At 45.9% G+C, this 26,174-nt stretch overlaps 1 protein-coding gene across 31 annotated transcripts in view; it reads left to right on the top strand.

Moving 5' to 3' along the window:
• The window catches only part of APBB2 (amyloid beta precursor protein binding family B member 2), a 375,701-nt gene that overhangs the window by 289,468 nt on the left and 60,059 nt on the right, over positions 1–26,174 (top strand). For all 31 annotated transcript variants that reach the window (XM_032631928.1, XM_032631917.1, XM_032631906.1 and 28 more), the window contains 2 exons: positions 13,693–13,839; positions 16,938–17,065. In XM_032631928.1, the coding sequence (XP_032487819.1) occupies positions 13,693–13,839; positions 16,938–17,065 (275 nt within the window). The remainder of the gene's footprint in view (positions 1–13,692; positions 13,840–16,937; positions 17,066–26,174) is intronic.

The raw sequence follows: 26,174 nt of genomic DNA, 5'->3' as shown, positions 1-26,174 counted from the left end.
CCTTTTATAATAAACTGGTGGGCTAGTAAGTAAACTTCCCCTGAGTTCTGTGAGCCACTCCAGCAAATTAATCAAACCCGAGGAGGGGGTCACGGGAGCCTCCAATTTGTAGCCGATTGGTCAGTCAGAAGCACAGGTGACAACCTGGACTTGCAGTCGGTGTCTGAGCGGGTGTGTGGGGCAAGCAGCCTTGTGGGTCTGAGCCCTTAACCTATGGGATCTGACTCTCTATCCACGTAGATGGTGTCAGGATTGAGTTAAATTGTAGCACACCCAGCTGGTGTTGCAGAGACTTGCTTGGAGTGGGGAAAACCCCCCTCACATTTGGTGACGAGAAGGGTCAGAAGTGAAGCGTTCCGGGTGAGTAGTAAAGGAGAAGTGGATTTTTCCCACTCGTTGTGTAATGTGTGCACAGACACTCGTAATAAATGCTGCGTGTGACACTGTTGTCCGCCACCTCTTTCTCGCCCACTTCAACCCCCTCCTCACCACCACATTCACAAGTGTTAGTTAGCATCAAGTGTGACGACCACAGTGCCGCAAAGTCAGATTTTCCAAAATGTTTTATGAAGCCTTAAACTTGCCAGGATTCCTTTAGGAGTCAGGTTCCTCTTCTCAAAAGTGGGTAGAATACCTCATTCACTTCATTGTGAGAATTAAACTAAATTGAATTAGGTAATCAATGAAGAGCCTCTATCATAGGAACAAAATAAATGCAAATTCCCTCCCTCCTCCTTCTCGTTCTGAAATCCCCTCACCTAAGCACTACTGAGAATTTTTTTTTAACATCTTTATTGGAGTATAATTGCTTTACAATGGTGTGTTAGTTTCTGCTTTATAACAAGGTGAATCAGTTATACATATACATATGTTCCCTTATCTCTTCCCTCTTGTGCCTCCCTCCCTCCCAGCCTCCCTATCCCACCCTTCTAGGTGGTCACAAAGCACTGAGCTGATCTCCCTGTGCTATGTGGCTGCTTCCCACTGGCTATCTATTTTACATTTGGTAGTGTATATATGTCCATGCCACTCTCTCACTTCGTCCCAGCCCGCCCTGTCCTCAAGTCCATTCTCTACGTCTGCGTCTTTATTCCTGTCCTGCCCCTAAATTCATGAGAACCTTTTTTTTTTTTTTAGATTCCATATATATGTGTTAGCCTATGGTATTTGTTTTTCTCTTTCCGACTGACTTCACTCTGTATGACAGACTCCAGGTCCATCCACCTCACAACAGATAACTCAGTTTCGTTTCTCTTTATGGCCGAGTAATATTCCATTGTATAAATGTGCCACATCTTCTTTATCCATTCATCTGTCGATGGACACTTAGGTTGCTTCCGTGTCCTGGCTATTGTAAATAGTGCTGCAGTGAGAATATTGTGTTTAAGACAATAATAAACACTTAGAAATATGCTTAAGGCATATGGAGATCATGATTTCACTGCTGTGCAAAAATGCATGTCTTATGTCTTCAATTAAAAGCAAGACCTGTTGGTGTCATGACTTCAGTGCTGCTCAAACGTGTGTTTGAAGTTAAAAGTCAAAACCCAGTGCACTGGCACCGTCCCACTCCCCAGCGTGAATCCCACCCCCCCCAACCTGAGGGGAGAGGCGGAACCCAGGCTACAGCTCTGCCCAGTTGGACTAGCTCATCCACCAAAGAGACCGTGCAGTGAGGACGCGTGAGGAAGCAGAGACAGCCCAGAGACTGTTAAATATTTAAAGTCATGCAGAATCAGCTCTCGGTCCTCCCAGTGTGACTGCCCTTGCACGTGCCCTTCAGCACATCAGTGGTTCAAACCTCGTTTCCGGTAGATCTCAGAATGATTGCTTTTCTTGATGTGGTAGAGTGGTGAGTCAGCAAGCGTTTTTATAAAGCAGAAGGAGCAGTTGCGGAATAGTCATCGCAGGCAGGAGCTGACTTGGGGAATGGCACAAAGAGGGAGAAATCAAGGCACAGGGCTTTGAAAGAATCCTTACATTTTCATTTAAGGATTTAAAGTCACCGAAGCCTTAAATCTCAGAAACCTGCGAGGCTCCACGTTGTGCATGAGAGATGACTACGGGCACTGCTTCTAAACTGTGGTGCACCTTCCCCTTCTTCCGTTAGATAGTTTAGCTTTGAGTCCCTGTCATTGAACATGCTCTGAGCATTTCCTGAATATAGGGAATCTGGTTGGCATTCCTGCCCTCTGACCTCGTAGGTTTCCAGAGTGTTTACTAAGAACGGAGCCAGTTATTTACTAGAGACAGTGCTGACCCCCGCTGGGAACCCCCCTCCATGAACTGACCACCAGGAACCAGGGGAGCAGGCCCTCGGGGAGGTGGGCATTGTAGACGATATTTCAATTATGGATCAATCCTTAGTGCTTGGCACGCTGTAAGTACCACATGCATGGTAGTTATTATGATGACTGTCCTCTTTGTAGCAGAAGCTGTCAGCATAGAATGTTAGCATAGGTTGTACCTTTCCAGTAGGGTGATCTTATTCTGAAAAATAGGCAAGAGGGAGAGTTAAGTAAATGGCACTTGCGGGCCCAGAGCCCCAAAGGGCCAGGTGTCTTGTTTTCTGCCCGAATGCTCACCATGTTGCAGACAGCCTGGGGAGAAACAGAAGGAACAGCTGAAGTGCTCATTGGGGTCAGTGTAGAAATGCTCTCTGGGTTGTCCCTGGCTGCCGAGGTCATTGCCGTGCTGAATAATTAATCAGGCTGATTCTTTGCTTCAGCCAGATGGAGAACTGGGTCATGCTCCACTCCAGAGTCCCCAGGTACCTCTCTGGCCGAGCCCATTGAGATGCTGGATTTAGAAAGTATTTCTGTGCTTCAAAGAAAAGCAGTAGCAGAGGAAGCCTAATTTTATTTCAAACTGTGTCTGTAATGACAATGATCTACATTCCTATGTATCATGACCACAAACTCTGATTTGCTAAAGACCTCCCTATTACAGAAGCCATGTCCAGGGAAGATATTTTGAACCTTGAAAAGCCTATGCATTTTTAGAACAGCAGACTCTAAAAGTCATTTAAGGTCACAGCCCTTCGTTTACTAGCTGCCTTATTTCTTGGCAAAATCTGGATGGTCGGGCTTCCCTGGTGGTGCAGTGGTTGAGAGTCCGCCTGCTGATGCAGGGGACGCGGGTTCGTGCCCCGGTCTGGGAAGATCCCATATGCCGTGGAGCAGCTGGGCCCGTGAGCCATGGCCTCTGAGCCTGCACGTCCGGAGCCTGTGCTCCGCAACGGGAGAGGCCACCACAGTGAGAGGCCCGCGTACTGCCAAAAAAAAAAAAAAAAAATCTGGATGGTCCAGCGATCGACCTGTGGGCAGAAGCCAGGTTCGTGCTGTCTCTGATGCAATAACTGGGACGGGAAAGGGCAGAGGGCTGTTCTGAATCCTTAGGGAGAGATCCCAGGACGTAGGCTATCAAATATGATGAATGTACCCTAAATGGATATGTTATTGTGGCCACCAGGATGAAATAAAAAAGGATTCTCTCACAGTTTCTACGTGGGATGTATGATTATTCAAAAGGTCCTTCCTCATAGTCACGTACAGTGAGAATATGTTTATTTTTTTTCCACCTGACCTCAAGAGCACAGATATAAAGAGTCTCCGCAGAGCAGCTCTGCGTAGCTCAGGCAGCAGCAGGATCGATATGCTCTTAGAATCCAGGTGAAATGGGCTTGAATCCCAGTCTTGTGTCCTGCGATGTCCATGGGTTCCCCAGCACAGTTCTGCCCGTTCCCTGGGCTTATATTTCTCTTGTGTTGACTCCCTGTTCTCCACTCTGAGGCCTCCGCCACTACTTTTCCTCCACCAAGCATCTCCACAGGGGAGGAGTACACCCTTCTCTTAATTCCTGATGTCAGCCATCTCTGTAGCAGACTTTTGCTGGAGCATCAAGGGTAATATCGAGGGGGCTTACATTGCATCAAAAACAGTCATTGGTTTTCAAAACTGGCTGTTGGACTTCCCTCACCTTTCTTTTTAATGGCAGTGCCTGCCATTTCCGAGGTTGTGCTCCCCCAGAGGCTGTGCAGTATGCAAACACACACATACTTTTGGATATATTTGCAGGAGGTTTAGAACTTGCTGAAGCCCCGTCCGTGGCTCTCCGAGGTCCGGGGACTCTTAGGTGGACCTGAGGGTTCCACCCCCTGCTCCTCCCCAGGCCCTGGGCCTCTCCCCACCCCCAGGCACAAGGTATAGCCGTAGTGAGGTTGGATCATTAGTTGGAAAAACGTAACAGGATTGATTGCCTGACTGTTGGTGGTGTTCCTCAATCCTGACACTTTTGACAGGGATCAGAGACCTTGTGAAAACAGTAGCCACCTTTCCGTGAGCATTCCCGATGGGCCAGGCCCTGTTCTTAGCATAAGCCTTACCGTTAATCATGCCAGTACCCCCAGGAGGTCCATACCGCTATCCTCACTGCAACAGATGAGGAAACTGAGGCTCACCAAGATTAAGTAACTTGGCTCAGATCACACTGCTCATAGTGGCCAGCCTGGGATTGGATCCCAAGGCAGTGACTTGAAAACCTGGGCCCTAAACCACGGTGCTCACAGCCCCTCCCCCCATACCACTGTACCTTACTCTTTGTGGTTCATGTCCACAGAGCTGTGTGACCTCTGGTGTCACAGCCAAACAAATACGCCCTTCCAGTTTTTTGCAGTACTACTCAGAGCAGAGTGTTTGGCCTCTTTGGTTCATTGATGTGCCTCCAGTACCTGGCATATAACAGGTGTCAGTAAATCTCTGTGAAATGAATGAACCCATCCATCCTACAAGGCTCAGCTCAATACCATCTCCTTCCAGAAGCTGTTCATAACTCCCTCTCTGTGAGTTAAAAGGCTCCTCCCGGGCTTCTCTGGTGGCGCAGTGGTTGGGAGTCCGCCTGCCGATGCAGGGGACGCGGGTTCGTGCCCCGGTCCGGGAAGATCCCACGTGCCGCGGAGCGGCTGGGCCCGTGAACCATGGCCGCTGAGCCTGTGCGTCCAGAGCCTGTGTTCCGCAACGGGAGAGGCCACAACAGTGAGAGGCCCGTGTACCACAAAAAAAAAAAAAAAAAGCCTTCTCCTTCCGTGAGCAACCAGCGCGCACGTGGGCCTCTGCATCCCCTTATTTCTCGTTGCCGTGTCGTGGATTCCCCTCTGTGTCTACCCCGCGTCGCACTCATTTCTCTATGTCTCCAGAAACTAACAGGCACTCAGTAAACGTTTGTTGACTTGAAGGCACGGTTATTGTGCTGCAGGGTAATTAGGCTTAAATGGTAAGCAGTTCCTATAAGTGAGTGTTCATTAGGATTACAAATTGTAGCTCTTCTCTTAAATTTTCTCAGTTTCTTCATACCTATAATTTAGTGTCGCTGTCAATTCTGGTATCGTTTACTTTTTCGTCATCATCCCTCCGTAGTTATGTAGAGCACTGACCATTTCTGGGCTTCAAATGCGCTACTTCACAGACTGCGCTCATTTGAGCAGCATCTTCTTTGATGCCGTGCACGGAGGCTGGCTCGCCTGGGAGAAAGGCAAGGTTTGTGTCCGACTGTAGCTCTAGTAGCTCCAGTTCCCTCGTCTCTCCCCTCCTCCATCCCCTGCCCCACCTCGTGGTCCAGGAACGAGGCCCCCAGTTTTCTGCCAGCAGGCTCTCATCTTGCTTGTCCTCGTCGAAGCTCGGACAAGGAGAAGTGGAAGGCCTGTGGGAGAACACAGGCGGCCATGAGAGGATCTCCTGCAGCCAGAGAGAGAAGAGAGGGAACATTTGCTGAGGGCCTGCAGTGCCCCAGCCCTGACCTTCCTCGTTTGCTTTTTTGGCTCTCCCAGAAGTGCTCTGAGCTTACGGTTATTGTCATTTTGCAACTGAGTAAACTTAGGTTCGTGGAGGCTGAGCTCCCACTGATGGGAATGTGGACCTGGGACTGTCTGGCCCTGGAAACCAAGGGCTTGGCACTGAGTTCTACCCCTCGACACATGTCTTAGGAAGAGGTTCTGCCCAGGCGTCAGTTTCTGTTAATAGAGGACTCAGAGAAACAGAAGTTGAAACAGGATGTGTGCTTCCAACCAGGATATGACAGTTGGTTCCAGGGCCGGGGAGAGAAACCCGGTGGGAGAGAAGGAAGCCCCAAGCCAAGAGCTGGGTCCCTCCCAGTTCAGCCATGACCCTGGTTCCCTAAATGCTCGTAATAACTAACAGCAGCACCAGGCACAGCGGCAAACCCTGCCCTGTTCATCCTCACAGCATAGATAGGGTGTTGTGAGACAGGGATTTTTAGTACCCACCTTTTACAGATGAGGAAACTGAGGCACAGAGAGGTTAACTAACTTGCCAGATTCGCCTTTCAGAACCAGTCGTAGGAACAGCATGACTTTGAGTAAGGAAGGGGCCATCTGTGGACGGCAGTGGTTCTCAAAGTGTAGTCCTCAGACCTGCAACTTCAGTGTCACCTGGGAGGCTGTTAGAAATGCAGGTTTGGGGACCGCTGAATCAGAAACGATGGGGATGGTGTCCAGTTTTCTGTGTTTTAACAAAGCCCTCTGGGTGTTTTAGCTTTGGCTGAGATCTGTTAAACTAGAGAAATCTTTAAAAATCCACACATAGAGAAAAAGTTAAAATTTATCAATAGCATAATAAAGGTTTGTTGAGTTCTTATTACATGCCAGGCACTATGCTAAATATTTTACCTGCATTATCTCACTTAGTCCAACAACAATACTATAAAGTATAGGTACTATTATTATTCCCATTTTACAGATGAAAAAACGAAGTCTTAGACCTAAGTGACTTCCTCAAAGTCACCAGCTGGTAGGTAGCAAAGTCATGACTTGAATCTAGATCCATCTGATGACACAGTCCATACCCTGAACCATCCATTACTCATTTTTGCCCTTTTGGTAAAGAGCTATTGAAGAATGAGCATTAATATAAGTACAAATGTTGATATTTTTTGCAAATTTTGAAAAAAGTGGGATAGGGAGGGTGGGAGGGAGACGGAAGAGGGAGGAGATATGGGGATATATGTATACATATAGCTGATTCACTTTGTTATACAGCAGAAACAACATTGTAAAGCAATTATACTCCAATAAAGATGTTAAAAAATAAATAAATAAAATGACCAACAGGTAACTTTAAAAAAAGTATTTGGAAAGTCAGATTGATTAAACATTTGATTGCATATTTTGATTGAATATTTTGAGCTCCTCCTATTCTCTGAAATGAGTGTTTATTCACAGAGCTGATTCTAATCCCCGAGTTTAAGGAAAAGTGGTGTTGGTTATGAACCTTCCTAGCCACACGAGGGCAGCACCAAATAGCGCAGGTTGCTCTTTGCCGCTTGGTTCTTTGAAAGGAAACGGAGCTCGCTGCTTAGTGGAGTTGGAGTTTCCCTTCCATAAACCCGTTTCCCCTTCCTTTGTCCGTAGGGACCAGCGGTGAAACTTCTCAGATCAGATACTAAATTACATACGGAAAATTAATCATATTGTGAGGGCTCTTGTTTTTTGAAATCCATGTATTCTTGGACTCAAGTACAAAAAAGCCAGTATTCTTTTTTTTTTTTTCACATTCTATTTTTTATTTTTTAATTTTTTAAAAACATCTTTATTGGAGTATAATTGCTTTACAATGGTGTGTTAGTTTCTGCTGTATAACAAAATGAATCAGCTATATGTACACATATATCCCCATATCCCCTCCCTCTAGCATCTCCCTCCCACCCTCCCTATCCCACCCCTCTAGGTGGTCAGAAAGCACCGAGCTGATCTCCCTGTGCTATGCGGCTGCTTCCCACTAGCTATCTGTTTTACATTTGGTAGTGTATATAAGTCCATGCCACTCTCTCACTTCGTCCCAGCTTACCCTTCCCCCTCCCTGTGTCCTCAAGTCCATTCTCTACGTCTACGTCTTTATCATCTTTATTCCTGTCCTGCCCCTAGGTTCTTCATAACCATTTTTTTTTTAGATTCCATATATATGTGTTAGCATACGATATTTGTCTTTCTCTTTCTGACTTATTTCATTCTGTATGACAGACTCTAGGTCCATCCACCTCATTACAAATAACTCAATTTCATTTCTTTTTATGCAGCCAGTATTCTTTTTCACCTTCCTTATTGTTAATAAATTCTTTGGGTCTTCACAGGCTGTAGGACTCTCAAGTAGGCTATTAGAGAAAGTGGGGAAATGTGCTCCTGGCTTCTAGTTTTAGGGCCTAGGACCATCCCACAGTAATGCTGGTGTATTAGGGTTCACCCCCACCAGGATCACCAGGATGCTGTACTGACAGCAGCTGCTGTTGATCTTGAACCCCATTTCCACCTGGGCATATCTCAGTGTCCCATCCAAGCCTTGGTTTCTATGCCAGAGGCTGAATTCGCTGGAATTTTTTTTGAATTTTATTTATTTATTTTTATACAGCAGGTTCTTATTAGTTATCCATTTTGTACACATCAGTGTATACTTGTCAATCCCAGTCTCCCAATTCATCATACACACACACACACACACACACACACACACACACACACACACACACACACCCCGCTTTCCCCGCTTGGTGTCCATATGTTTGTTCTCTACATCTGTGTCTCAGTTTCTGTCCTGCAGACCAATTCATCTGTACCATTTTTCTAGGTTCCACATATATGTGTTAATATACGATATTTGTTTTTCTCTTTCTGACTTACTTCACTCTGTATGACAGTCTCTAGATCTATCCACGTCTCTACAAATGACCCAATTTTGTTCCTTTTTATGGCTGAGTAATATTCCATTGTATATATGTACCACATCTTCTTTATCCATTTGTCTGTTGATGGGCATTTAGGTTGCTTCCGTGACCTGGCTATTGTAAATAGTGCTGCAATGAACACTGGGGTGCATGTGTCTTTTTGAATTATGGTTTTCTCTGGGTATATGCCCAGTAGTGGGATTGCTGGGTCATATGATAATTCTATTTTTAGTTTTTTAAGGAACCTCCATACTGTTTTCCATAGTGGCTGTATCAATTTACATTCCCTCCAACAGTGTAGGAGGGTTCCCTTTTCTCCACACCCTCTCCAGCATTTGTTGTTTGTAGATTTTCTGATGATGCCCATTCTAACTGGTGTGAGGTGATACCTCACTGTGGTTTTGATTTGCATTTCTCTAATGATAGTGATGTTGAGCAGCTTTTCATGTGTTTGTTGACAATCTGTATGTCTACTTCGGAGAAATGTCTGTTTAGGTCTTCTGCCCATTTTTGGATTGGTTTGTTTGTTCTTTTAAGCTGCTTGAGCTGTTTATATATTTTGGAGATTAATCCTTTGTCTGTTGATTCATTTGCAATGTAGTTTCCTTTGCTTTGCAAAAGTTTTTAAGTTTCTTTAGGTCCCATTTGTTTTTGTTTTTTTTGTTTGTTTGTTTTTGCGGTATGCGGGCCTCTCCCTGCTGTGGCCTCTCCCGTTGTGGAGCACAGGCTCCGGATGTGCAGGCTCAGCGGCCATGGCTCACGGGCCCAGCCGCTCCGCGGCATATGGGATCTTCCCGGACCGGGACATGAACCTGTGTCCCCTGCATCGGCAGGCGGACTCTCAACCACTGCGCCACCAGGGAAGCCCTGTTTTTGTTTTTATTTCCATTACTCTAGGAGGTGGATCAAAAAAGATCTTGCTGTGATTTATGTCAAAGAGTGTTCTGCCTATGTTTTCCTCTAAGAGTTTTATAGTGTCCCGTCTTACATTTAGGTCTCTAATCCATTTTGAGTTTATTTTTGTGTATGTTGTTAGGGAGTGTTCTAATTTCATTCTTTTACATGTAGCTGTCCAGTTTTCCCACACCACTTATTGAAGAGACTGTCTTTTCTCCACTGTATATCCTTGCCTCCTTTGACCATAAGTGCGTGGGTTTATCTCTGGGCTTTCTATCCTGTTCCATTGATCTATATTTCTGTTTTTGTGCCAGTACCATAGTCTTGATTACTGTAGCTTTGTAGGTAGAGTCTGAAGTCAGGGAGCCTGATTCCTTCAGCTCCGTTTTTTTTCCCTCAAGACTGCTTTGGCTATTTGGGGTCTTTTGTGTCTCCATACAAATTTTAAGATTTTTTGTTCTAGTTCTGTAAGAAATGCCATTGGTAATTTGATAGGGATTACATTGAATCTGTAGATTGCTTTGGGTGGTATAGTCATTTTCACAGTATTGATTCTTCCAATCCAAGAGCATGGTGTATCTTTCCATCTGTTTGTATCATCTTCAATTTCTTTCATCAGTATCTTACAGTTTTTCTGCATACAGGTCTTTTACCTCCTTATGTAGGTTTATTCCTAGGTATTTTATTCTTTTTGTTGCTATGGTAAATGGGAGTGTTTCCTTAATTTCTCTTTCAGATTTGTCATCATTAGTGTATAGGAATGCAAGAGATTTCTGTGCATTAATTTTGTATCCTGCAACTTTACCAGATTCATCACTGGAATTTTGGCTAGAGTAATTATAATAATTTATTATACAAATTAGGACACTTTTAAGAGTAAAAGGAGCTGCTCTTAATAATTTTTCCAGAGCAACAAAGATAAATCAGAACCCTCCTGAGGATAATTGGAGCATAGGGTCACGCTGATTTCAAATCTCCTTTCATTTTCCCCCTTTGATGACTCCTTTTAAGATGTATGTGACACTACATTCATTTGCTCTTTCACTCAGCAATGCTCATGGAGTGTTTTCTGTGTGCTAGGTTTTCTGCCTGTATTATGTTGTTTTCTCCTTGTAAGAACCCTCTGAGTTAGCTATCATTATTATTCCCATTTTTGCAAATAAGAAAAAAATTGGGACTCTGTCAGTTATACGGCCAAGATCACAGTACCTGTAAGTCAGAGCTAAGATTATAATTTAGGCTGTCCCTGCTCTTGGGCCAGGTACACTCAAACTGTATTGACACCACTGGCTGTGTTCTTGTGCCTCTTTTGTGGACCCAGCCCCATCGGATGCTGTCCCTCCAGCAAGCTCTCAGGCATATGGCAGAGTGGTTAAGAGTGAGGGCGCAGAAGTCGCACTGCCTAACTTGCATCCTGGGTCCACCGCTTATCAGCCTTGTGCTTCACTCACTTTCCTTTCTATGAAATGGGTACAGTAACTTAGTATTGACCTCACAGGGCTGAGGAGAGGATTAAATGACTAAATACCTATGAGGTGACTTCTAGAACTCACCTAACGATGGGGGCTAGTTGCCAGTGGAGCCCACCATTTTATTAGAGGGTTGGGACTTCCAGTTCCACACCCACCTCCAGGGAAGGGAGAGGGCCTGGAGGTTGAGTTCAGCCACCAGTGGCCAGTGACTTAATCAGTCGCACGTATATAATGAAGCCTCCACAAAACCCAGAGGGCACGGTTCAGAGAGTTTCCAGGCCAGCGAACACGTGGAGCCTGGGGAGAATGGCACTTGGGGAGGGCATGGGAGCTCCGGGCCCTCTCCCCATACCTTGCCCTGTGCATCTCTTCCCTCTGGCTCTTTATTCCTGAGTTATGTCCTTTTATAATAAACCAGTGATCTGGTATACAAAGTGTTTCTCTGAGTTCTGTGAGCCACTCTAGCAAATTTAATGAACTCAAGAAGGGGGTCATCCGAACCTCGATCTATAGCTGGTCGGCCAGAAGTACAGGCGACACCCTGGACTTGGGGTTGGCATGTGAAGTTGGTGGAGGCAGGAGGTGGGGCGGGCAGTTGTTGGGGGGACAGTCTTGTAGAACTGAGCCCTTAACCTGCAGGATCTGACGCTCTCTCCAGGTGGATGGTGTCAGAATTGAGTTGAATTCTCGGACACCCTACTGGTGCTTTGGTAAAGGTGGAAAAGCTGAGTTTTTCCATTACAGGGTGGTACGTAACAAGATGAAAATGACGGGGGAGGGCTGGGTTGTGGCATTGTGAGCCCGGTGAAGTTCTGGGCAAGGGGCTGCCCTTGCACCTGTGACATCCTCTTCCCCTTGGGCAGTTTCTCTCCAACAGAAACACATGAGCACGTGAAATGTGAGGACATCTCCCAGAACCTTTCCTCAGGACACAGGGTCCTGAGTAGCTTTCGCGGTTGTTGTAGGGATGACCTTCTCTTTTTTGGTGTATTTGTAAAAGGCATCGTGTGCACCGTCAGTGAGCAGGAAACGTTCCTGTCCGGGCGGTGACGCAGGTACCTCGGTCCTTCCCTTTAGGACGTGAGGATCCACCTTCTGTTAGCGTAACCGGGTTGTCTTTGGTCTTTTTGTGTTTTGTTTTCCCCTGAGAACGTGTGATTTGCAATTCAGGAAGGAGGCACCAAGTCTGGGTGTGGGGTCTGAAACAGAGAAGGTTGAACTAGAATGAATGTGGTCACTTTGGGACAGTTGGCTGCATTTCTTCATTGTATTATGAAGTTCACTTTGGGGAACTTCAGAAGACACTCTGAGAAACAGCCTGTTGGCTCCACAGAAGTGTGGCACCTTATCTGCCCTCCTGTCCTTAAAAGGTGGTCTCTTCAGTTGATGTGCAGCTCAGGAGGAGACCCAGGTCACAGGTTGCGGTGAGAAACCGCAGTTCCAGCCACCTGGTAAACCTGGTGATTAACAGCTAGGCAGATGCTCTAGCCAGATCACCCTCGTATGTCCCAGGAACTTCTTTCTGTATAAATTTTTGGATTTTTTGCTTGTTATAATATGGATAAGATACTTTCTATATTTCTTAAAATTGAACACCTGAACTTTTAAAAGGAAAACAAGGAGTGTGATCTCAAATCAAATATCTCTAAATGATAAAAGAATAAATGGAATTTGTGCTCTAAGGTATCTCACAAGTCCGTCCATTCTGCAGGCTTTCAGGATTTGGTGCTAGTAACAAATGCTAAGACCTATTATCATGAAAGCACATTTTCTCTCCTTTTTTTTTTTTTTTTTTCATTTCTGGTTATTAGAGAATACATTTTGCCTCATTGTTATTAGAAACAAGTGACAAACATGTAGCTAATTCTTTCTCCCAGGTGCTTAACAAGTAACAAATTTCACAGGGGTTACATTTCTTACTATAAAAAAAAAAAACCCTGCCTTATACTAGATAAAGGTGCTTAGAAATGTTTATACCCATTAGCCCTGTAATTCTACTTCTAGTAATCTGTTCTAAGAAAAAAAACCTGAACACACTCACACACAAGCGCACACACACACACACACACACACAGAGAAAGTTAGGCAAGAAGATAGTTATTACTACATTTTTTTAAAATTAAATTTATTTATTTATTTATGGCTGCATTGGGTCTTTGTTGCTGCACGCGGGCTTTCTCTAGTTGTGGCGAGCGGGGGCTCCTCTTCGTTGCAGTGCACGGGCTTCTCATTGCGGTGGCTTCTCTTGTTGCGGAGCACGGGCTCTAGGCGTGTGGGTTTCAGTAGTTGTGGCACACAGGCTTAGTTACTCCGCAGCGTGTGGGATCTTCCCGGACCAGGGCTCAAACCCCTGTCCCCTGCATTGGCAGGTGGATTCTTAACCACTGCACCACCAGGGAAGTCCTACTACATTTTTTTAATGGCAAAAAATAGCCACAATTTAATTTTCCAACAATCTAGGATTCATTGCTAAATTAGATGATTGAACATTTTGTAGAAATTAAAGACGCATTGAGTACACCTTGTAGAGGATTTTAAGGTACGTTGACCTGTGGCCAGTGAGTAATCTCCTGTTCTTTGACTTTCCTCCTAGTGTTTTGCTGTGCGCTCTCTGGGGTGGGTGGAAATGGCAGAGGAGGACCTCGCCCCTGGCAAGAGTAGTGTTGCCGTCAACAACTGCATCAGGCAGCTTTCTTACTGCAAAAATGACATCCGTGATACAGTCGGCATTTGGGGAGAGGTAAGTAACAGGTGAAAATCATTAATGGCAGACTTGCTTGCCTTCCACTGCTCCTCACGAAACCCCAGAGCTCTGAGAGCCGAGAGATTTGGTAGTGAGGGCTGATGAAGGTATTTATCGGGGTCACTTTCCCATGAAGGCAGCTGGTGTAGACATGATGCACCTGTGATTTACCTATTAGCCCTGCCAGAGCCCGTTGAGGACTGGGGCCCTGGGAGAGGGCATTTCTCGGTGTCTAAATGACAGGATCTACTTTGGTATCCTGAGTCCCCAAGGATCCACGGATGGACTTAAGGGCCCAGAAACCCCCTAACCTCCATGCATAGTTGGATGTGCCAGTCTACAAGAGCAGTTTTCTGGGAAGAAGACCCATACCTCTCTCAAAGTACATTCTCAAAGGGGAACGTGACCCCCACGTATACACCCCAAAACGTTGTTGCCCCTTCTCTAAAAGTTGACGCATCATCCTTTTATAATACAGTCTTCTTTATTTGTGATCTGAAAATCCACCTCGTACATGAGTCTTGGAATTGATACCTGTGTATTCTTTCTTACTGTGAAGAACAAAGCAATTCCAGTTTGAAATGTTAGTTGAGATCATTTCAGAAAGGGAAGTAATGAGTAAAAATACCAAATTTGTATAAAAATCACATGAAATTGGAAAAGCCATATTCCTACCAAGCTCTGAGACCTGTACAACAAGCACATTGACAGCATCACAAGAGAGTGGTCCGCGTGAATCCACTGTACTTGATCAGTCCCCAGTTAAGAGCATTGGCAGCGAAAGTTTGCTTTTTGATTGGGCTCTTAGGAGCCCCTGTCACCCTTCGTCCTAGCAGCACTGTCGTAGCAGGAGCTAGGTTCCCAAGGCTCCGCATGGTAGCGTCCATCTGCTTTAGAATGGGGCTGAGCTGCATCACCAACCAGATTTTTAGATCCCAGGCATGGGGGGAGAGGAGGAAGAATTTTCTCCTGCCAAGAAAAGGACACTTTTTTGGTATTTGCCTCTATTCTCCTTTCACTGCATTACCTTTCCAATACCCAGGCCTATTTCTCCCACCAAATTATCCATCTGTCTTCTCTCTCCTTCATTCAAAATGCTGTTCTACCAAAGGCATAGATCTCAGCTAGGATTTAGAAGGACGGCTGGCGTAATCTATACTGCTGTTTGAGAGACTAATGAATACCACCAGGTGTTTAGAAGAGCTAAGTTAAGATTCTAAAGGAATCTCCAGTTGGCACGATTCCAGCAGGAAAGAAAGCTTTGGATGGGCCAGCAATGCCTGAAAATCTGCTATGCCTTCCCACCTAGTTAGCCCCCGCTAGGCCATTCCTATTTTTCTCAGTTCTTTCCTCTTCTTCTGAAACGATAAATTCTTCAAGCAGTGTTTCTAGTTCATAGTATATAAAGTACAGCTCAGTGTTCAGGGTTATGAGCTGTGACTTTTTGCCATGCCTCACCACGCACAGCACAACTCCTTAAAGGTTTGTTGATCGGCTGACTGAAAATAAAGTCATGACTTTCAGATGAGTGTCCCATCTTTAGATGACACCTGCATAAGCATTGGTCGTTTGGGTTACAAAGACCAATGAGCAAGACTTTACAGTGGTCAACCAGGAGCTGCTGAGTGTTCATGAGAAAAGGGAAAGGGCACATATGGGAAGACAGGAGTGTACCTAATGAACTCAGCAGAAGCCACGACGCATTTTCATTCAGGGATGGTGCACACTCAGCCAACCATTCTCACTTCAGATGACCAGCTGGCAGCTGTCACCGCTTCTGTCCAGTAATACGATGACTGTCGACAGAGGTCATTGACGAAGATGGCCTGTGTTGCCTTTGTGTGGACCAGTTGTGGTTTCCAAGCTGAATCAATCCAAAAGAAATGCACCACCCAGCTCAGTGCAGGGCAGGGGGATGATTTCAGCTCATCCTGGATCTCACCTGTAGACGCTTGGCTTAGACGTTGACTAGCAGAGGCACTGAAACACCCACGTCTGCCACTTCGGCAGCAGGCTTGTGTTTACTCTGAGAACCTTTGATGGGGACCTAAAATATCGTTCTCAAAAACCAGACCAAGGAGCATCTGTCCTGCTTTGGATTTGAAGATCTGCCAGGAAGCCTCCCTGTGCTGCCTTGCTAGACCGCCCTAGCGTCCACGCCACGGCATCTGGGCTGACCGGGACCTTCAGTGGACAGTTTAATAGTTTCTTAAAATTATGCCTGAGGACTTGCAAGGGGAGTGAAGTTGGATGGCCTAGCATTCCTACCCTCAAAGAGCCAATATGTGGGGAGACAGGAGACCAAAACCTGAAGAGTGATGCAAGAAACCTCAGCCTCCCCCGTGTTGGTATCACAACAGCACATGCGCAGCTAAAGGCCTCGCGGCTTCTGTGTTAGGCCGTGAGCAGGTTACTTAAATTAACCTATAAGCCTCAGTTTTCCCATCCGCTAATCACAGGTCATAAAACCAAGCTGTGAGGCAAGTTAGAGCACTCATGAGCTGAGGAACCTGAAGCCTGTCGCATAACATCTGAGATGTGATAAAGCCACTTCAGCGTTAGCTATTGTGGCCCTGAGAAGTGTCACAAAGCTGTGCCTGCTATTTACCAGCCGGATCACACAGAGGAGAAGTGGTGTAAAAGTTGAGAAGAGACAGACATGTTGTGGACCTGGGAAGGGCGTCAAGGGGATGCCTGGTAGGGTCTGGCCAGAGAGGAGGGAATGGGGACAGAGGGGTTGTGAGAGGATGACAGACTTGGAGTCAGTAAGAGGCCAGATTCTCCAGGGAACCCGCCATGAGCCTTTTCTCTTAGAGTAAAGATTCAAAGTATAAATAATTAAAGATAAGAGCCAGCTAGAAAGCAGGCTAGGGACACATTTCAGAGGATTTGGAGAAGGAGAGAGAAATTGGGTATGTGAGGGGAAGGTGAAAGATTTATGAATCTTTTAATCAGGAGGGGATGTTTCTCCCTTAGGAGAACAAATGACAAGGGTGAATTTTTGATCGTTGAACCGACACCCCCAGGTAGCCACAGACATCCCGAGGATGTGTGGTTTCGTGAGGAAGGTAACCTGTCTTCTCGTTGACTCCCAGGGGAAGGACATGTACCTGGTCCTGGAGAACGACACGCTGAGCCTGGTGGACCCCATGGACCACAGCGCGCTCCACACGCAGCCCATCGCCAGCATCCGCGTGTGGGGCGTGGGCCGCGACAACGGCCGGTGAGTGCCCCGGGCCGGCGCTGTCCTTTGTCACCTCACCCGGTGCCCCAGTTTTAGCTTAACCCTGAAGCGAGGCCTCACTCTTACTGCATGTTGCTGAATATGAAACTTGACAGTAGACTGTCTATAGAAATGTAAAAACTTAAAGCATATCTCTATCCCTGCCTCGTCAACCCTCCGAGCCCCTTCCGTTCTGTACCTCAAACCTTTTGTCAACTCTGGATCCTGCCTCGGATTCCATGTATTTCTCCCCCAACCCCCGCTCATCCTCATTCATCTAAGTTCCCTACTCATCCAGGCTTTCTGAACTCCCACCTTTTTTTTTTTTTTTTTGTCTTCTCTGCAGTCTGTTTTAAAGTTGAGTCTCAGCTATCTCAGATGCTCTGCTATTGGTATTTTCTTTGTAGAGGGCTTGTTGGAAGGGAGAGGTTGTACAGCCTTTAATCACATGCCTTATTATTAAGTTTGTTTTATTGATGTATAGTTGATTGATAATGTGTTCATTTCTGCTGTACAGCAAAATTCACACTGTACAGGGATTCAGTTATGCATAGATATACATATTCTTCTCCATTATGGTTTATCATAGGCTATTGAATATAGTTCCCCGTGTTATACAGCAGGACCTTGTTGTTTATCCAGATCGCAAGCTTTAGATCATTAACTCATGCTGATAAGGAGCTTCTGGGATTTGAAGATGGCTGAACTCTTTTAACGTTTGAAATGTCTGGTCATACCAAAGTTCCAGTCAATGTGTATTTTTCTGAAATTCTACTGAATGTTTGTCATTGCCAGCAAGTACTTCTTAATAGGTGTGTTGTGAATTTTTTGCTCTCCAGTGACTGGAGACAAGGAAGTTCTGATTTTCAAGTACATATTCTAACTAATAAAGTGACAGTAATCACAGGCATCATACTTTATTAAGTAATTGGGCTACGTGAAATGCATCTAACTCTTGGATTAAATTAATCTTTGTCAACTCTCGAGGTATACCCGAGGATCTCCTAGCATTTAGGACAAGCTATAGGATGATTATTTATTGCTCTGTTGAAAAGGGGCAAGAGCATTGCAGAAGCTGCTGAAAATCCCAGACAACAGAGAGACTGCTCCCCTGGGGTGGCTCCATTCCTGGGCATCCTGGCTTATTGGGTCATGGGATCCTCTAGGTGGTTCTGCCTTGGCTTCGCCATCCTTTGTCTCCCAAAGATGGGCAGTAGTGGATTTGATAGTTTTTTGATTCAGTTCCAAGTCCTAAGCCTGAGAGGAAAGTGGTTAAGCATTCATCAAAGAACAAGTATTTTTGCTGGAATCACAGGTGACAAATGGTCTGCAAAAGAGAGAGCTGCAATGTCCTCTGACAGCTGATTGGATAAACCTTCGTGGGAGCACAGCTGTGTCTTTGAGCTTTTGTAACAGTGATGAACGGTGACAGCTGGACCAGGTGCTTTGGGGGGAAATGAGTGGGTAGATTATGCATCCACACCTGTCATTCAGTTGCTTAGCAGAGCTGGAGCACTGGAGTTGATGCATTGGCGTGAACTGATTAATTTTACAGAGGAAAATATCTGAGGATGTTCGTGTATCATTAAAAACATTTAGCCTTGATGGAAGAGTGTAAGATACTTGATCCTTCCCTACTTCCTGTTCTCCAAGTTTGTTTTCAAGACAGGAGCCAAGGTGAAGATCATGATATACGTGTACAACTGGATGGGGTTGTGTTTTTTTAAGGTTAGCTTGTGAGTGGATTTCATCGATGAGGTTTTCAGTTCACCCCAACTCTTTAAAGTAAGGCCAAATGCTCTTTGTTCAGGGAGAAAATATGATTTAAGTTCCAGTTGACGGCTTCCCTGGTGGCGCAGTGGTTGAGAGTCCGCCTGCCGATGCAGGGGACACGGGTTCGTGCCCCAGTCCGGGAAGATCCCACATGCCGCGGAGCGGCTGGGCCCGTGAGCCATGGCCGCTGAGCCTGCGCATCCGGAGCCTGTGCTCCGCAACGGGAGAGGCCACAGCAGTGAGAGGCCCGCGTACCACAAAAAAAAAAAAAAAAAAAAATTCCAATTGAGAAAATTATTCAAGCCCTGAGCTTAGTTTTCTCTCATCTGTGAAACGAGGGTGATAATAAGGATGACAGAGCACATGTATGTATGTGCCCCTGTGTGTATAGTAACTGGCCCACTGATGGGGGATGTGGAAAATGCTTAATGAATGTTAGCTCTTGATTCGTTAAAGCAACATCCACTAGCAGAGACAGCTAATTACATGGCTTCCTTTCAAAGACAGGGAGGATGAGGGAGGGGTCAGACCTCAGGGAGGTTTCGAGGACAGTTTATCATTGATAACAGAGGACGAGAGGCTGTTTCAGACAGAGTTCAGTTGTCCTACAAAGCAGGAAGAGCCACTCCCCTTGCCACCCAGTGATATCAGTGTAAATTAGGTTACCTTGCCTTCCTTATGTTTTTGAAATGTGGGCTGAGTTACTCATTTTTTTTTTTTTTTTTTTTGCGGTACGGGCCTCTCACTGTTGTGGCCTCTCCCGTTGCGGAGCACAGGCTCCGGACGCACAGGCTCAGCGGCCATGGCTCATGGGCCTAGCTGCTCAGCGGCATGTGGGATCTTCCCGGACCGGGGCACGAACCCGTGTCCCCTGCATCGGCAGGCGGACTCTCAACCACTGCACCACCAGGGAAGCCCACTCATGTTTTTTAAACCATTTCTTATTCTTACTCAATGTTAGCAGATAAGTGTAATTTAGAATACACTGAGGGTTCTGCATCAGCTGTCAGGACCTCAGAAAGCTCATGTAGTGGTTGGGGGCCCTTGAGCTAGATTGCTTTTAGAAACAGTAAATAAAAAAGTATGTTTGTCAGTGAAAGGTTGTATTTCTCCCACTGGACCCCTGAGTTTTCATTCTCTAAAAGAAGGCCTTTGTATTCCTGCTTTTTTTCCTTTTAATACTTTCTTTTGCTCTTGATTCCTTTTTTTTTCTTACAGCAATTTACAAGAGCAAATTCAATTTGTAATGCTGCAAAGGAAAGCAGTTTACGCTTTGCATGAATAAAACATAAAAGTGTTTCATTTTGCTTGAGAAAATGAGTCCATTTCACATTCTCTTTTGTAACCTCCCTTGCCGAGAAAATGGAATCTCTTAGGGAATTTCTTGATGTGATTAAAATGAATATGAAAAGTATGTATACCAGAGGCTTGAAGGGCAGTCTGTCTTGAAATCCAGAGTGCTTCACTGAGCCATGTAATTTCAGGATTTATAAAGTTGTTTTGGGTTTAGCATTTTCTTAAGGCTTTCAAGTGGATTTGATTTGCTCTGAAGAAATTCCTTATGGAGTAAGTTTACTTTGGGTGAGGGGATGATCCAGCTGTGACACACGCCACCGATCCCCCAGGTTGATTTGGAGAAGCTTCTTATTATGAATGGCTGAGAAGTCACCATCGCATCAGACGTTGGTTCTCTGTGGGGTGCTGGTGGTTGCAAGACTGGGCTGAAGTTTTTGTCTTGTTCTTGAGAGTCACGCCTGCCTTCATTATGGCATTTCTTGGAGCCCGTGTGCATTACTGCCAGGCAAAGGGAGGGCTCCCTCCTCCTACTTGGGTTCCTTTTGATCACAGTGAGATAAATGTCAAGGCTCCCAGAGATGGGACTGGTGAAAGGGGTTTCATGAGCCTTGTATTTCCAATCAAAGGCAGCACCAGGGAGCACCCAGATTGACCTGCTCTGCTTCCACCCCTGTGGGAAGGAGGCCCTGGGTTGTAGAACTGGCATTTTGCCGCCAGTGACTGGGGCGGGTGACCACAGTGCCATCTCTCATCTTGTCTCTACGGACCTGCAGGCTGCCCTTCCAAGGATGGGGTGGGAGGGATTTCGCAACAATTTCAGGGGCTGTGCTAATCCGGCCACAGCTCTCCTATTTATTCATTCGGCCCTGGAAAGCAGCACTCTCCTTATTCTTTTAAAGAGATATCAAGAGCAAGCAGACGTAACTTCTGAACATAGGAGACTCTAAACTGGGACTTTCCTTGCCTCTTGTGACAGGTAAGGGAAGGGGCACACAGATCCTTCTGTACGTTGCCAGTAGGCAATGGAATCTGCTAATCCTGTCTGTTTCCCATGAGAAAGGAAAGTGGGTGGATGGTATAGTCCAGGGTTTCAGACCCCATAAGTGGGATTTCCCAGGTCGGTGTACCATGGAGCACTAATCAGGTCAAACGTTCATAGACTTTCCTTGAAAGGAAGAAAAAAAAAAAAAAGGATCTAGGGTCAGTTGGGAAAGCGGGTTAAACCAAGTGCATCAGGCCCCTTTGCTTTGGACCCTCTCGGAGGTTCTCCTGTCCTGATGTGGACTGGAACCCTTTTCTTCATGGAAATGTAGTCTCACGGAACACACTTTGGGAAACGCTGCTCTGGTCAATAAACTCATTAATTTAAATTAGTGGCAACACTAGATTGCTGGTTTTGTCTTTAGGAAAACTTGGAATTCCTTGTAATAAATAACCATTATAAGTGGAGACCTCACTGGGCCTGCTCTAATGAAGGTAAAATTCCTTTATAATTAAAAGCAGCCATCACAGCCATTGTGCACAAGTGCTTTTTAAAAAGCACTTTCTTATGCAGGTTAAATGTTGACCCTGTGATACTGTTTGTGCTTATAGTTTGTGTAGCAGAACTTCTCTTCTGAGAAGGTGTTTTATGTGTCTCTTTTCTGCTTTTGATGAACAATTTTTAATAAAATCTTACTGTGTGATAGATTATTCATAAATTTCTCATTGTTTATCTTTGACTTAACTGTTTTATCTGGTTAAGATCTCAGGAACTTTTATCTAAATAACATAGTAAGTCTCAAGTGCACTGAATATTTTTTTCGTTTTCTCTTCTCTTGGGATATTCCCAACTGGTTTTATCCACCAAGCCCCTGGGTTTTTTTGTTTTTTTGTTTTTTTTTGAGATACGCGGGCCTCTCACTCTTGTGGCCTCTCGCGTTGCAGAGCGCAGGCTCAGCGGCCATGGCTCACGGGCCCAGCCGCTCTGTGGCATGTGGGATCTTCCCAGACCGGGGCACGAACTCGTGTCCCCTGCATCGGTAGGCGGACTCTCAACCACTGCGCCACCAGGGAAGCCCAAGCCCCTGGTTTTAAGCTGCTTTAGAAGTCTACTGCCACACATAGTTCATGCTTTCGTTTTCCTGCCAGTGTTGTTCTGTGTTGATTCTTTTGAAAAAACTGTTTAATTTTGGGATGGGGTTGGGGGGTGCATGGGCAACCTGGCTGTAATACTGAGGTTAGTCAGAATATGCAAAACTGTAACTTGTAGGCTTTCAAATGTAAAAGGTGGTTTCATAACCACTGTCTTTCAACCTCTTTATTTTAGAGATTAACTGAGGACAGAAGGGGATGATTTGCCTTAGGTGACCCGTCTAGTTGTGACAGGGCAAAGACAGACTCCTGGAATTTGTCCTCTGTCCAAATAGGAGCTCCTCTGTTAATCTGACAAGAGATAATGGATGGTCTCAAATAACCTGGGGTCAGCAGGGAGACAGAGAACTCTGCACTCGAGGCCTGGTCTCTTTCCTTGGGGAGATGAAACCACAGGTGTGAATTAAAAGCAGAGGTTGACAAAATATGGCCCCGAGCTGAAAATGGTTTTTCCATCTTTAATGGGTTGTTTTAAAAAGGAAAAAATGGGCTTCCCTAGTGGCACAGTGGTTAAAAATCCACCTGCCAATGCAGGCGACACAGGTTTGAGCCCTGATCTGAGAAGATCCCACATGCCACAGAGCAACGAAGCCCATGAGCCACAGCTACTGAATCCCGCGTGCCTAGAGCTCATGATCCGCAACAAGAGAAGCCACCACAATGAGAAGCCCACACACCACAATGAAGAATAGCCCCTGCTCGCCGCAACTAGAGAAAGCCCGTGTGCAGCAACGAAGACCCAACACAGCCAAAAATAAATAAAATAAATGTATTAAAAAAAAATTTTAAAGGAAAGGAAAAAAAGAATAGGGGACCCAAATGTGGAGGACCCAGTATGGCCTGGTTCTTTCCAGAAAGAGCATTTACAGTAACATGCATTCAGAATAGAATGAGGCAGTCATTGTGGCTTCTGTAGGAAGTCTGTGGAAGAGGCAAGTCCTGTTCTGCCATCCTTCCAGTGTCTTCCTAGTCTGACCAGCCAGGGGACTTGTCTGTAAGTTGAAGGGGACCTGGAACATGCACACGTAACATTATGCCCACATTCTGTTCATATCCCTTTGGCCACATGCAGCTGCAAGGGATTCTGGGAAATGGAGTCTCTAGCTGGGCCAACAATTGCCAAGTTAATACCTCTATTAAAAAAGATGAGGTGAGGGGCTTCCCCGGTGGCGCGGTGGTTGAGAGTCCGCCTGCCGATGCAGGGGACGCGGGTTCGTGCCCCGGTCCGGGAGGATCCCACATGCCGCGGAGCGGCTGGGCCCGTGAGCCATGGCTGCTGAGCCTGCGCGTCTGGAGCCTGTGCTCCGCAACGGGAGAGGCCACAGCAGTGAGAGGCCCGCGTACCGCAAAAAAAAAAAAAAAAAAAAAAAGATGAGGTGAAACAACTAGCCTCTGACACAGTCTGAAAAGGAATCACCTCAGTGTTCCCAGCCTGTGACCTATTGTTTCCTGTGCCAGTTATTAAGCTGCTGTCCCTCAGCTCCAAACCCACCCTTCTCTGCTCGCTTTGTGAGACCGGAGCTGGGACTCTGCAAAAACGTTTCTGCTTCTCTCGTTTGCTGCTTGTTAGACTCTGACTAGAGGGGGCTGCAAGGCTTGAGGAAGAAGGAACTTGCTTCCTGTGTCTGTGAGCATCATCCTGGAACAACTTCTTCATCCCGTCGTGTCAGTTCTCACGCAGTTTTCCCAGCACTCACAGAAATGCAGAACCGTTCATCATTCCCCTTCTTCAGAGCCACCAGTGCCACTGGCTGGGGTGCCCTCTTTAAAGGTCTGAGTCCCCACCCTGCTTCAAGTCTAGAGACACCAGCCCAGCAGCACCACCTCCTCAGTGTCAGAGGTTTTGCACCATGGGGCTTCTCCAAGCTTCTAGGTTTTGATAATTCCAACCTCTGCCCTTTGTTCTCTCCACCCTCCAGGTCACAGCCCCCTCTTGCAGTTGCTGCCTCCATGATAACTTCTTCCTATTCCCTTTTTAGTTTTGTAGTTACAGGCCTTTAAATGATCTTTCTGTCCCAGTAACTGATGTGGTTCCTGTCTCCTGCCTGCACGCCCCCCGAGTTGACCCTTAAATGGAATTAGCACTGACTAAAGGAGGCAGCGTGAGGGCGTGCCTGCCCTGAGGAGGGCATTCGGGAGAGCAAGTGAGTGGAGCTGTTCTTTATGTGCAGCTTTGCACACTGTGGTGACACAACAGCATGTGTGCCAAGGAGACGTCCTTTCTAAATTGGTGGAAGTTGCCATTGGTAAAGGGCAGTTCTGTTTTAGGTGACAGGGTTTTAGAAATAGTGGGCCTCTTGGTTTTTTTTTTTTTTAATGTTTTCAATATCCACATTTTTAAAAGTAAATTTATTTATTTATTTTTGGCTCCGTTGGGTCTTCGTTGCTGCGTGCGGGCTTTCTCTAGTTGCAGTGAGCGGGGCTACTCTTCGTTGTGGTGCACGGTCTTCTCATTGCGGTGGCTTCTCTTGTTGCGGAGCACGGGCTCTAGGCACGTGGACTTCAGTAGTTGTGGCTCGCGGGCTCTAGAGCGCAGGCTCAGTAGTTGTGGCGCACGGGCTTAGTTGCTCCGCGGCATGTGGGATCTTCCCGGACCAAGGCTCGAACCCATGTCCCCTGCATTGGCAGGTAGATTCTTAACCACTGCGCCACCAGGGAAGTCCCGGGCCTCTTGGTTTTTGATCTAATTGAAAGTGATCTCTATTTTCCCTTTGCCGCTGTTCATTTTCCTAGGAGTGATGGAGGGAGGAGAGTCTTCACAGGGAGGATGGAGAGCTTCCTAATGACATGTAGTCAGAGGGCTCTCTGAGCCAGCCAGTAATAAAAGATGGATGGAATCCCAAGATCTGATAACAGTTTAATCTAAGGTATATGCTGCCTTGCCTCAGGGAGAAAGGTCTTCAGGGAGAGAGCAGTAATTCTCTCCCTATGTTCCAGTATTATCTTGACCTCTAGAGCTAATTTCTTTTTAATATAGACACATGATAAGCCGAGACATCAGGATTTACTTGACCATTCTGCTGACTTACACCATAGTTATAGTTTATCTCTATAGAAGTGGCCTTCTTGCCTTCTATTAATCATGCTGGGATGCTTGCTAATACTTTCAATGTAGAATAACCTGTAAGGAAAGACATTGTAAGTGATTGTCTAAGAAAAGTTTCCCTCAGAGGAATGCCTTGAGAGTGTCTTCAAGCCGATCCTTCCTTAGTGGATATATGAAGACAACAGTTTCTTCTGAAGAACGCATCCTGTGTTTTGATAGCTGGTTCAGTGCATAATCCATTGTTTCTCGTAAGCATGTTTCAGCACCAGGCGGTGTAGCATGGGAGCTTGAGATTGTCGTGTCAACAGCAAAAAATTCTGATGATGATCCCTGAGCAACTTCCATCTCACGCTTCCCCTGAGTCCCAAGCCAGGTGAGGGATGGCCCATTCTGGATGTAGCATGAGGGTGATCCATCATACTAGGCTCCAGTGATTCTCTGTCGGTCTTGAAAGTACTGCGATCTTCTTGGAACACTTAGAGCCTTCCGAAAACAGAAGTAAGAGTAGTGTCAGCGGAGAAGAAGCCTAATGACCCACGCAGACATGGATTCGTGTCTTAGAGAGCAGAAAAAGTTGTAACTATTGTAACCCAAAGCATCATTTGGTCACTTGGCCTGTCGTATATACACAACAAATGATTGTTTGATAAATCGCTAAAAGCCTTACGTTATCGCAGATGAATGGATAGTCACTGTTATCACCTTGAACTCTTTTACTTAAATGCAATCGTCTGAGATTTTGGGCTTCCTGGTGAATCCAGTGATGGAGAGCATAATGCAGCTCCAATTCGTTTCACTCACAGAACACTTCTGACACCAAATGTGTTGCTTTTCCACACCAGGCAACTCTCCAGGTCTCTG

This window comes from Phocoena sinus, chromosome 5 (assembly GCF_008692025.1).
Source record: "Phocoena sinus isolate mPhoSin1 chromosome 5, mPhoSin1.pri, whole genome shotgun sequence".
Taxonomy (NCBI): Eukaryota; Metazoa; Chordata; class Mammalia; order Artiodactyla; family Phocoenidae; genus Phocoena; species Phocoena sinus.
The sequence above is the reverse complement of the archived record's forward strand: the minus strand, read 5'-3'. Positions and strand labels throughout refer to the sequence as shown.